This window comes from Rattus rattus, chromosome 13 (assembly GCF_011064425.1).
Source record: "Rattus rattus isolate New Zealand chromosome 13, Rrattus_CSIRO_v1, whole genome shotgun sequence".
Classification (NCBI taxonomy): Eukaryota; Metazoa; Chordata; class Mammalia; order Rodentia; family Muridae; genus Rattus; species Rattus rattus.
Window position 1 is genome coordinate 61764793 of NC_046166.1, and position 12143 is coordinate 61776935.

A 12143-nucleotide genomic window follows, 5' to 3' on the forward strand; every position below is an offset into this window, starting at 1 on the left:
AAGGAGTGGGGGAGGGGAAGTGGATTGAAATGTAAATACATAAAATAACCAAAGAAAATACAATTTAAAAGAGGAAGCAACTTCAGGTCCTAGAGAGCAGCAGCAAATGCATAACCACTGAATCACCTCTCCAGTTCTGGCAATGTTTGCAATTAGCTGTTCTATCTAAATGTAGAAAGCACCCAACTCTTCTATACCCTCAGCTCACTAAACATCTTTCAAATACATTTGGTGGAAAGTCCTGAACACCCACTGCCCTTTCGATTCTGTCAGATCTGCTTTACACAGTTACAGATCTGTGACGGCATGTGGGGCCGCCGTATGGCATCAACTGTGTGGATGTGTCACCCTTATTAATTACTGTATGTGTAAATAACAAGTTAGGAGCTCAGAGCAAAAAGAGCTACAGACCAGAAGTTTAGAATAAGAAAAAACTTGCAAGGAAGCTGTTAAAATGTGTTCCTTCAACCCTATTGAATAGAATTTTGGGTATTTCTTAGTAGATGGTACTAGAGAAAGATTAAATTTCTTAATTTAAGGCGATACCTCATTGAAATGATTCTATTAGTAGACTTTACGCTGATATGCAGATATGTTGTTAATATCCTGTATTATAGCTTTAATATTCTAATCTATTAATAGCTATCTTAATCTGTGTAATCTTCATTTGATTTACACCAGTTTCATTTCTAGACTTAACAGCTCTAATCTCATTCCACTGATTTTATTTTCCTCCAATTCTTAATTACTTAAGGCTATAGATATCCAGATAAAAATTTCTTAGAGATGCAAGACTTTAAGTACCAAAGTACATACGATAGTTTATGTATCCTTTTTTTTTTAAAAAAAAATGTTTGTAATGTCATCTCTGCGTTTGTAGGTTTGTGTGTGCACGTGTGCGTGCACATGTCTGTGAGCATGCATTGAAAGACTGGAGCAGGACCTTGGGCAGAGTTCTTTGCTGCTCTCCATCTTGGTTTTGAGATATGGGGATGGTCACTGGACCTTGAGCCCTTGGCTAGGCTGGCTGGCAGGGATGTACCTGTCTTTACCTACCAATGCTGGTTTTTGTTTGTTTTGCCTAAATGAGATTTTTCTCTTCCTTGTAGATGCGTGTTATTTGTTCTTTGATAGTTTCATACAAGTGTGCAATGCTTTTGCTCTCATTCCCCTACAGTTTCCACTTTCTGCTCTCACTGCAAACGGTTTAGCCACACCAACCTTCACGTTCCCTCCCTCCCTCTCTCCTTCCCTCTCTCCCTCCATCCCTCCCTTCTCTCTCTCTCTCTCTCTCTCTTTTGTTCTTTCTTTCTTTCTTTCGTTCTTTCTAATGTAAACAACTGAATACGTGAAGGCCTGACTGCTGGAATACTGACTGCTCTCATGCAGGTGTTGCCCAGGTAACCATGGTTACAGTGAATTTGTGAGTGTCACCTTCATGTCCATGCCCAGAAGCCAGCCTTTCACAGCACATCTCCACACCCTGTGGTTCTTACATCCTTCCTGACCTGCTTTCTCTGAGGTTTGGGGCAGGAGCTTGCTCTAAATGTCCCATTTAAGCCTCGGAGCCCTGCAGCCCCTCAGTCCTAGCACTATGATTTCACTGGACATCCTTGTGTTTTTCTTTTTCTTTTTCTGTTGAACTGTTTCCTCGGGGTTCACCTAAAGCACTCTCATCAGAATTCACCACTATGGAATTAGTAATATGATTTTTTTACACCTGGATTTTTCATGTTAAGTCCAGTAGTAACCACAGTCGATGGGTATGCCCACTAATAAAGGTACAGCAAAAGTCAGTTAATTATAAACGATCTTCTATCCATCTCCACTAACTTTGGGTGAACAAAGGTACCAAGGTAGTATAGTACATTCTGTAGCATGAGTTACTAAGGGTAGGGCATAGAAAAAAATGAGCTAAGACTATGGGTTATTTAAGCAAAGAAAGAAGTAGAGAAAGGATATTAAATAAGGAGGAGTGAGTTACTATTAGAGTAAATGGACTTTGAGAATTATTAAATCTACGTAAGATATGATTAAGAAGTAAACAGAAGGTGGAGAAAGAGGATTGTGAGTTAGAGAGAGAGAGAGAGAGAGAGAGAGAATGTGTCTGGGTTGTAGGTAAGTGAAGTAGTTGAATGTAATTAAATACCCAGAAGCAGAAGACTTGTAAAACAGCAGAGTCATTTTAAAATTAGAAACAGTTTGATGCAAGGCTGAAGATTTTTAAGACAACAAAAATGTGATAAAAGCAGCTTCCGGCACATCCCTTTCTTGCTAAGATATGTGATTTTACCTCTCTGGCTTGAGAGACCAAATAGTTCCATGCAAAAGAATGTTTAAATGTGTATACTGTACATAGAAGTTAATTCAAAATTAACGGAGAGTATATAAAAACTGAAACCGAGACATCATTGTGTGCAAAACAAAATAATTCAAGTCACTGTTTTGCTTCAATCCTGGTTTTTGAATCACTTTTTCTTTTCTTTTTCTTTTTCTTTTTCTTTTTCTTTTCTTTAAGAGTTTAGTGAAGGGTAAGTAAGTGTATTAATGTTAAAAGGCACCGTGGGAAGTCCTTGAACATGGTTAAGCAATGTAATTATGGCTTTGTGGAAGGATGGTTGATTGGACAAAGCACTAGAACTACCGAAAAAGGTTTTCAGGACATAACAAAGCTTCCTTCTGTTTTCTGACAAGCCTCCTGTGGTGAGAATTCTGGAGGTCTTGTTTCTTTAAAAAAAAAAAACACACACACACACACAAACATTATAAGAATATGTTTTCATTTTAATCCCAGGTGTAGGGATTTGGGGCCTGTTTCAGTCAGACCGGCAGCAGCAGCAGCTTACTGTGATTTGCCTTGTGCCCCAGTAGAGGTGTGGTTTTGACAGCTGTGAGGTAGTTTCTGTGATTGTGTGACTTTTGAGAATGTCTCAGAAGGTATAAAAATACTAGAGCCCCAAGAGGCATGGTTGGGGGGTCACTCAGCATTAGTTGAGGTTCGTTAGTAGCTGTGCTCAAAGAAGAAACAAAAGGAAAGCAATTAGATTTAGGGATCTCTCTCTCTCTCTCTCTCTCTCTCTCTCTCGGTCTCTCTCTCTCTCTGTGTCTCTCTCTCTCTCTCTCTGTCTCTCTCTCTCTCTCTCTCTCTCTCTCTCTCTCTCTCTCTCTCGCTCTCTCTCTCTCTCTCCTCTCCTCTCCTCTCTCCTCTCCTCCTCTCCTCTCCTCTCCTTTCCTTTCCTCTCTTCTCCTCTCCTCCCCTCCTTTCTCTCTTATCTCATGATAGAGAGGTGAAACTGGGGGTGATGAGGGATGGGAAAAGGCAGAACCCACAAAGTAGCAGAGACTAGCTACAGCATCCTTCATGTCCTGATGTGCCAACGACAACTGGAGTCCCTCAGTGAGCCCTCAGCACCTTTCCAATAAAACCCTGCATGAGGTATAACTAATTTAAAGCATATTGTTGATTTCCCAAGCAACCTGCGTGTCCTCATGTTGGAAGTCATTTTTATGCCTGGGGGGGAGGGGGATGGCCAATAGAGACAGGTTTGGGAGCAGAGCTGTGAATGGAATATGTAGAAGGCAAGAAGAGCGAGAGTACAGAACAAGGCAGAGCAACGCTGGAGCACGTTTTATAATGCACATGCAATTAATATGTGTTTTTCTGCACTGCAGTTAAGGCATTGAACGGTTTTTTGGTTACGCCCTAACACTGGTTATGTAGACATCTATAAAATCAGATTCTTTCAGAGTCATCAGACGGAATGACAACTGACATAAATATCCCTGTACTGTTTGGACATTTGGAGGAAATCTGGATAGTTAGCAGAAATTTTAACTTTGGGGAGAGTTGTCACACTAAGGAATGGTGTTTTGTTCGTTTGTTTTTTTTTTTTCTTTAAATTACAAAACTCTGTCAAATCAGCAAATATAAGTGGTTTCGGGCCAGCAAGAGGACAAGTTGAATCAGAGCTGAGGCACTCAAGTGTGGCCCTCAACACTCCATGAATGGCAATTTCTGTGGACTCCCTTGACCAGCATATTGGCCAATCTCTCCTTCTGTTTTCAAATTCTAACAGATCACCAAGTGCCTATCCATGGCCACAACCAGGGGGAACGGCAACTAGGTATGCAAAATCACTTAAAAGTTACCTGCTGCCTACTCAGATTACTGATGCCTAGTTAGATGTTCAAACCCGAGGCCGCCATGTGTGTCCTGTGTCCCAGGAGGACCTTGAACACTGCAAGGACGAGCCTAGCGTGCTAGCCCCGTGTGTTATAAGTAATCAGGAGGCCGTGTTGCCCCCACTAATGTTGGTGAACGTAGTTGACGCCTCATTATTGAAGATTAAAGCCTCTGAGTAACTTTATACTTGATGGAAACAACACTGGAGAGGGTTAAGAACTTGAAGACAAATTTACACATGTGTATAAATATTAACAACTGCCTTGATAGACATTTTAATTTCCATGTAGACAAGGTAGAGAAGAAAAATGGTTAGACTGTTAGTTTTGAAATCCAAAAGGCATAAATAAATAAAACTCAGAAAGGCACTTTCTGCCTTTGAAAGTTAGATAGGATTCGGAAAGACCAAACACTGGAATGCTTGACCATTGGCTACCGCTGCAAAGAAGGTATCGATACAGCCAGCGGCAATTGCTCATTTGGACTTTAGACATTTTTTTTTTTGTGATTTTTTTCTTTTCAACTTTTTATGGGTTCTTTGTAAATTTCCCACCATGCACCCCAATTCCACTTATCTCCTCTTCTCAATCCTGCCTTCCTCCCTTGCAACCTGGTCCCCAACAGAAAAAAAAAAAAATCTCACTGTGGAAGCTATAGTGTGTGACAGTGTGTCCAACCATCTCCTCTCTTCTCTGCACACTTCTTGGCTTCCAGGTGTTCACTGCAATGACTCATGGGTCTGGTTTGAGACCTTTGGCTTCTGCTACTCTATCAATACTGGAACCTCACTGAGACTCCTCTCAGACATCCTTTTGCCCCGTGTCATGGAGATCTTGTAGTTTGGGATCTGTAGGACTAACCCCCTGAATGCATTCCAGCAGTTCATTGATGGGGTAGATGTCGGAGTGGGTCAAGGCAAGACCTTGGATCTGGGCCTGAGAGGTATCTGAGCTGGTCAGCCTGCCAGCTCTCCCTGAGCACACACCAAGCTCCTGCTTGCCCCAGCTGGCTCATCCACACCCATGCCCTCAGGGCCAGCTCCACTGCGCTGTCCAGGAGAGGTACAGGGCCCACTCTGTCAAGTGTTGTGGCCAGTGAGGGGCTGGGCCAGCTCTCCCACTCTCATAATCCTGAGGCCAGCTCTCCCACAGTGCCCAGGCTAGCGGTGAGGCCACTTCTGCAGAGCCCTCAGACTTCAACATGTCCTTATTGGACTAGCCTTTGGTAGTAACAGACCCCTGTTGCTGCAGGGCCACGGACCCAGATGTGACCCCCAGTGGCATCCTCGGCTACTCACATCAGGCTGTTCCTCACTACCCTCAAGTCTCTAGTTCTGCCTCTCTTCATTGTGCCCACAGCCTTCTGTTTCCCTTTCTTTTTCATATCTCTACCACACACTTGTTCCTCTTAGTGGTGCCCAGGGGTATAAGGTGGGGGTGGGGAAATCTCTGAGTGTCTGGATTCTTCTCAGGAGTGGTCTCAGGGGTGCTATGCTGGGCCCAAGCATTAAGGCACCACTCAGAGGTCATCTTGAGGAAGGTCTGACCCCATGCCGCTAGGCCTACCCAGCACCAAACTGGTGACCATTTCAGGCTCGTTCCTTACCTGCAACTATGTGCATGATCTCATGTAAAGGTCATCTGTCTAGAACCCAGTCCTGCCCAGGGCTCTCAGTGGTCCCTACTCACTTCCCACTCTGGGCACCTTAAGGGCATTGGACTGGTGGTTGTCCCGGGGCTCGATTTTTTGTTTGTTTTTGTTTTTGTTTTGTTTTAGGGAATGTCAGGGAATGGTTCAGATGTTCATAGGCTACACTGGGCATAGACGCAGCCCCTCTCCTCTCTGCCACCTACTGACCCACAGGTGACACAGCAGGCACAATTGCAATGCCTCTAGGGGCCTGGTGACTTTTCTTCATGACAAATTAATCCTGAAAAGAATCCTTTCTCCTCTGTACAGATCCATATCAGAAGAAATTAACGACAGCAAGCAGTCATAGAGCCAAAGGTGACTGAAAGGGTCAAATTGCTGATGAAACGTTGTCACTGTGCTCTACCAACAGCCCCCTTGGCACGAGTCCCTTGCTGCTTTTGCCTTTCCTCATTCAGCGTCCCAGTGGCTGGTTTCACCGGCTGCAGAGTGGTCCACAGAAAGCACTTGCTATTTATTTTGTTTTGCATTAGTTTGGAAATCCTTACGTAAACTGCTAGTAATCAGCCTCTTAGGCGAAAGCTCTTGAAAGGAATTTTCAATATGTTCTTAAAGTATTTACAAGCAAGCACAGCTCTTCATTTAAGGACCCAGTTTGCAAGGGCATGGGAGGTGGTCCTACCCACTCTTCTCTTTACTGAGACTCTAAGGGAATTTGTTGCCTTGCCTTAGAAAGGAGGGAGTGGATACTGGAAGTTGTAACGATGCCTCGCGCGCTTACAGAGTGTCAGTAAGTTGTGTAGTTTTACTTAAGGTGTGCCTTTCACGTTCAAACTGTCAGAACCAACGTGGCACAAATGCCTCACAATACACCTGAAAAGGGAGGGTGGGGATTTACAGTGATGGCGGGTCAGGAAAGACGGTAAGGACACAAGTTCTTTCAAAACAGAAAGATAGTTCTTTATCCTAAGACAAGAAAAAAAGAGGTATTCCTATAGGATATACAAAACTTTTAGTCATTTGTGTAAAATTAAAGGTGTTTTATATGCTACACCCGAACATGTGAAAAGATTGAAAAGGTCAACAAAGCGTTGCCTCAGACATGCATCTAATTACATATCCGGTTCCCATCTGCCTCCCACTCAGAATGCGGAGTCAGCAGATAGCTGTGGCCTCCGCTGTCACTTAACACTGTGGTAGGAGACCTCGAGGCTGAAGGTTCTTCCTTAAAACTGCAAACATCTCAGCACCAACACTATCTCCTTTATCTCGCCACTGTCCTTCCCACCAGATACTCAGAATCCAGCAGAATGCACAGCTGCCCACTGCCTGCGTGTATTCTGCGGGCATCTGGCTGGCAGGATTGTCTGTGTGCACATTTTAAGGAGGTTATAGTTTTCCGGCACACGGATGTCCCGGATGACAGGGCAAGCCAGACTGCTTGGGGCGACTGGCAGACTGGCTGACAGCATTGGAAAACAGGCTGCAGGTAGGACTGCCAAGACCAGAGAAGAAGGAAAGCTCAGGCGCTCCTTGGAGGCCACTTCTCTCTCACTCTGAATAAAAGGCAAGGCTAATCTTGGAATCTAAACTTCTGTTTTAAATGCCCAAAGCTGGCTCTCACGTTTGACTTCAGACTTGTGGACACAGCGCTATGATGGTAGGGGCAGAAGTGTAGACGCTACCTAGCACTCCAGACCAGGGGTGGAAACGTTGGCAGTGAATGTATTTCCTTAAGGAAACCTGGTAAATGGTGTTTATTGACATCAGGAAGACAGCAAGGCTATTACGTAACTTTTGTGTAGCTCAAAAGTATAGGGTATGTTCAACATACATGAAGCACTAGCCTTGGTTCCCAGTACCAACACACCACTACCACCAGCAGCAGTAGCAGGAGCTGCAAAAACCCAAAAGCAACAAGAACAGACACGAAATGGACAGAGTGATGAAGTGATGACCTCAGTGATGAAGTGCCACATATGCTAAGATCCACTTTGGCATCTGAGAGGCGATCTGGGTAGGTGTTGGTGGGTGGGGGTTGTGGCGGTAGGGGAGTGGTAGTTTGACCTTTGTCCTTTGTAGGGGATGCAGCTGCTCATGATGGACAGACAGAGGGCCCCGGGAGTACTTTTTCTGGCTGATACTGAGTAGGAAAAATTTCTTCTGCATTGCTTCTGTTTCCTGATGTCTCTTCTTTGTTGTTTCTTTTATTTTTATATTAAAATATAATATTACCCCCCTGCCTTTTTTCCCCTCTCAAAACCCTCCCATATACCCCTCCTTGCTCGCTTCCAAACTCATGGCCTCTTTCTTCATTAGTCGCTGTTAACCTGCTCAGTCCGCATGTTGTTACTTGTGTATATTCTTCTAGGGCTGGTCACTGAGCACCAGATAACCACTGAATGTGATTCCTTAGTTACCTGTGCGTGTGTGTGCATGTGCGTGTGCCTGTGTGTGTAGTGTCTGTGTCTGTGTGTGTAGTGTGTGTGTGTAGTGTGTGTGCGTGTGTGTATCTGTGTGTGCGTGTGTGTGTGTGTGCCTGTGTGTGTGGGGGGGGATGGGTGCGTGGGTGTGTGTGGTGGGGGGTGGGTGTGTGTGTGTGTGTGTATTTCGCAGTGTTCCCTGAGCCTTAGGTAAGGGAGGCATTTTGTAGACCTATCCATGAGAACTGGGCTCCTCAGCTCTGCATTTTGATTATGATTTTCTACAATGGTCTCCATCTGTCATAGGGAGACAGTTCCTTGATGAGGAGTGAAGAACTACTTGTCTGTGGCATAAGGACAAATGTCTAGAGTGTAGGTAGGGATAATGCTGGTTTAGTAAAGTGTTTGGTTCTAGGTCCTTCTTCAATGTCCATGAATTCACCAGCCCTGGGTCATTGGCTAGGTTTCCAGTGTTAGGCATGGTTTCCCTCTGGTTGAGCAGGTCTTAAGTCCAATGGGAGAGCTGTTGGTCACCACCACATTGGTATGCATGCCACTACCACACCCTTAGGGTTATTGTGCCATGATGGTTGTAGTCATTATGCATGGTCTCAAAGCTGGTTGGGGTGTTGGTCAGTTCTCTCTTGTGGGAGTTTGCAAGGTTTCTTTTGACCGTATGGAAGCTAGGCTTCAGAAAGGGGACCTTCAGGAACATTACAGCTCTGGGTCACGTGTCTGAAGAACACTGTTTTCAGTAATAAAGACTTACCTTCCGGATGGTTTTCTTTCACTCACACAAAGTTTATGAAATAATAGGCAAACAGCTAAAGCTCATTTGACAACATGCCCTTTCCATGTGGCCATGACAAAATAGTCACACACGCACCCCAAACTGAAAACAAGAGCAACAACAAGAACACAAAACAAAAACTTAGCTCTACAAGTCATAGGCACAGAAGGCCAGAGCCAGTAGTGGACGTTATGCTAATTATGTTAATTAAGTTTCTATCGGATAGCTTTTTTAACAATGAGAATGTAGCTTTTCTGTTTCTTTTGCTTTTTTTTTAAACAACAGCATTTATGCAACAGCAAAGCCACAACAGAAAAAGATCACCACCAAGAAAGTCACCGTTCCTTGGTCTTATTTCGAGAACAAGAACCAGCCCATCTCTTTCTCCGTGGCTTACTGGTTTCGGTTATCCATGCCTCCAAATAAATCCTATGGCTGAAAGTATACAGAAGTGTATTTGTTGCTTTTTCCCATCGGAGCCAGGGAGATCAACATTCCAAGCTGAGAATATTCCACTGTCAACGACTACTCCCACCCAAGTGCTCAAAGCCAAGAGCAAGGTCTACAACCCACTCCTCTCCAATCATGCCCCAGCTCTACCATTTCATGTTTCCGGATGCCCGGGGAGATATGATAGACAGGAATACTTCCCATAGATCCCAAATAGTCACTAACATCCTTTCTCAAAGGAATTTCCTAGACTGAGTTCCGGATCAGAGATATAGATGATGGCCCCATGGTTCCCTGAAGAACTGGAATTTAGTATGTTTCTTGATATCTGGGGTTGTATGGCTATTTCTGAAGTGAAACTTTCCTCCCGTTGGAAGGAGCTGGGGTCATAAATCTCAAGAGAAGCCTCTAAATCAAGAAGCTTGCTTCCGGATGTTGTAGGACTCAGAGGTCCCTCCCTAGGTTTATGAAGCAGTTAAGTGATTGCCAGGACAGAGGAAGGTTCTCTTCAGCTGCCTGTAAGTCAGGCAAGGAAATCTAGGGATATAGCTCTCATATGTGACCCATGCTGTCTCCAACGCTGGGCCTTCTAGATGATGCATCTCCGTTGGTCATGTAAGTAACGCCAATAAACAGGCTAGTTCAACAACCTAGTCTTGGGCAGAGTCATGTGAGTCTGAACTCTGCTGGATACTTGCTGAAGCTTGAGTTTTCCGTGGGTGATTCTCTCTTTGAGGCCTTCACAGTCCTAATCCCCTCTTGGCTGAGGTATCTCCATGAACCTTGAACATTACGCTTGGGTTAAGTGTGTTGCCAATCAACCTCAAGCTTGTTCCCAGAGGCTTCATCCAAAGCAAAAACAACCCAAGGTTCATCTTACAAACCCAAACGCCCCTTTTCCAAACCAATAACTGATAATGGTTTTGTATCGAACACCCACCCAACACAGTATCAGTCAGCCTTTAAAAGAACGGACCACACACAAATACCATTACAAAATGGGTGAGCCCTAAAGCAGTCATGCTAAAAAGCCAATCAGAATGACTATGTGTCACACATTTGTAAAGGTAAGAATTAGTTTACAGCTAGCAAACTAATTTAGAGCTCTGGTGTCTGAAGATAGGAATGATGAAGGGTGGAGTGTATGAGTTTTTCTCTGGGGGGTAGCAGGTTCTAAAAGTCACCGCTAATGAGTGAACATTTTCACAAATGTGTTACCACCACACACTTCTACACCTCAAATGAATCCTGTGAATTCTGACAAAACGCGGATGCTTAGAGAAACGTTTTATAATTCCATGTCCCCCCTTTTGCCCCTGCCGCTAATATTGAACCATGGTAACTATGACTCTGCCTTATATTAGTAACAGCCTTAGTTACTGCTACCGAGGTAGGGCGGGACCTAGCTGACCCAGTTTTCATGGTGACCTAAGCTTACTATTTTATGTGGCTCTTGACACTGTCACTCCGTACAGGAGGGCGTGTCGTGCTGGAAGCTTTGAGAGTCAGGGACGCAGGAGAGATGGGCTTTGCCCATGGAGAGTCGGACATCTTGGAAAGCAGATGGAGGCGGTATTTCCTCCATCTGCTGTCTCTCTAGGCTGTGGCGGCTCTAGCTCACCTTGCCTGACTGCCTTTCTCTCTCTCTCTCTCTCTCTCTCTCTCTCTCTCTCTCTCTCTCTCTCTCTCTCTCTCTCTCTCTCTCCAAGTGTACAGTGTCACCATGCTGGCTAGTTTTATGTCAACGTGACTCAAGCTATAGTCATATGGAACGAGGGCTTCTCAACTGAGAAAATCCCCCATCAGACCGGGCTGTGGGCAAGTCTATGGCACATTTTCTTGATTGATGACTGGTGGGAGAGCCCGGCTCTCTGTGAGCATTGCCCCGCCTGGGCAGGCGGTTCTACATGGTTTAAGAACACAAGCTGAACAACTAATTCATGGAAAGCAAACCAGTGAGCAGCACTTCTCAATGGTCCCTGCATCAACTCCAGACTCTAGGTTCCTGCCCCGACTCTCCGGAAGGATGGACTCTAAGCTACAAGATGAGATGAACGTTCTCTTCCTCCTGTTGCTTTTGGTCCTGGTGCTACAGTAATAGATACCCTGAGATTAGTCACCATTAACAAAACACACTTAAATTGCATTGTTAGATAGCCTCTCCTGTACCAGTTATAAGCCAGTACAGTAAGAAAGCAAGACGGGAGAGAGGTGCTTTATGCTTGAGGATTAGATCAAGTTCCGTTTACTTCTTTGTCACGCTGGTAATTAATAGGTGACCTTTCTAGTTTCCTATTCATCTTCCACCACAATAAAAAGGACAGAAAACCGTGAAGGGGACAGAACAAAAATCACCAAGCGAGACGATCCATGCTTGTTCGTACTTTTATGCCTTCCGTGAGGGCCTTCGCTAGAAGCTGGTGTCCGTTCTGTGCCAGCTGGAGCCCCTGAGCCTCTGGCGAGCCCTTGGGTGGGAGCTCTCCCACGCTGCCCACGTGCCCCACGGCTGCCAACGGTCTTGAGCTCAGCTGAGCTTCCTGAACTTGGACTCAACCATGCCTCTGTTCTTCATTCTCGCTGAGCTTGCCATGTTGTTAGCCGCCCTCGGTAAGCCCCTGCGAACCCTTTTCCTTTCACAGAGCTGAGA

At 44.8% G+C, this 12143-nt stretch overlaps 2 protein-coding genes and 1 pseudogene across 2 annotated transcripts in view; 2 read left to right on the top strand and 1 right to left on the bottom strand.

The window, feature by feature from the left end:
• The window catches only part of LOC116914350 (A disintegrin and metallopeptidase domain 3-like), a 48666-nt gene extending 42484 nt beyond the window's left edge, over nucleotides 1-6182 (top strand). Inside the window, exons 19-21 of the mRNA XM_032918564.1 lie at nucleotides 1390-1400; nucleotides 5655-5668; nucleotides 6143-6182. Coding sequence (XP_032774455.1) covers nucleotides 1390-1400; nucleotides 5655-5668; nucleotides 6143-6182 — 65 coding nt within the window. The remainder of the gene's footprint in view (nucleotides 1-1389; nucleotides 1401-5654; nucleotides 5669-6142) is intronic.
• On the bottom strand, nucleotides 5962-6086 carry LOC116915139 (annotated as a pseudogene).
• Nucleotides 6183-11988: 5806 nt separating the features above from the next.
• The window catches only part of LOC116914718 (disintegrin and metalloproteinase domain-containing protein 18), a 66059-nt gene continuing 65904 nt past the window's right edge, over nucleotides 11989-12143 (top strand). Inside the window, exon 1 of the mRNA XM_032919147.1 lies at nucleotides 11989-12103. Within this exon, the coding sequence (XP_032775038.1) occupies nucleotides 12052-12103 (52 nt within the window). The 5' untranslated portion in view covers nucleotides 11989-12051. The remainder of the gene's footprint in view (nucleotides 12104-12143) is intronic.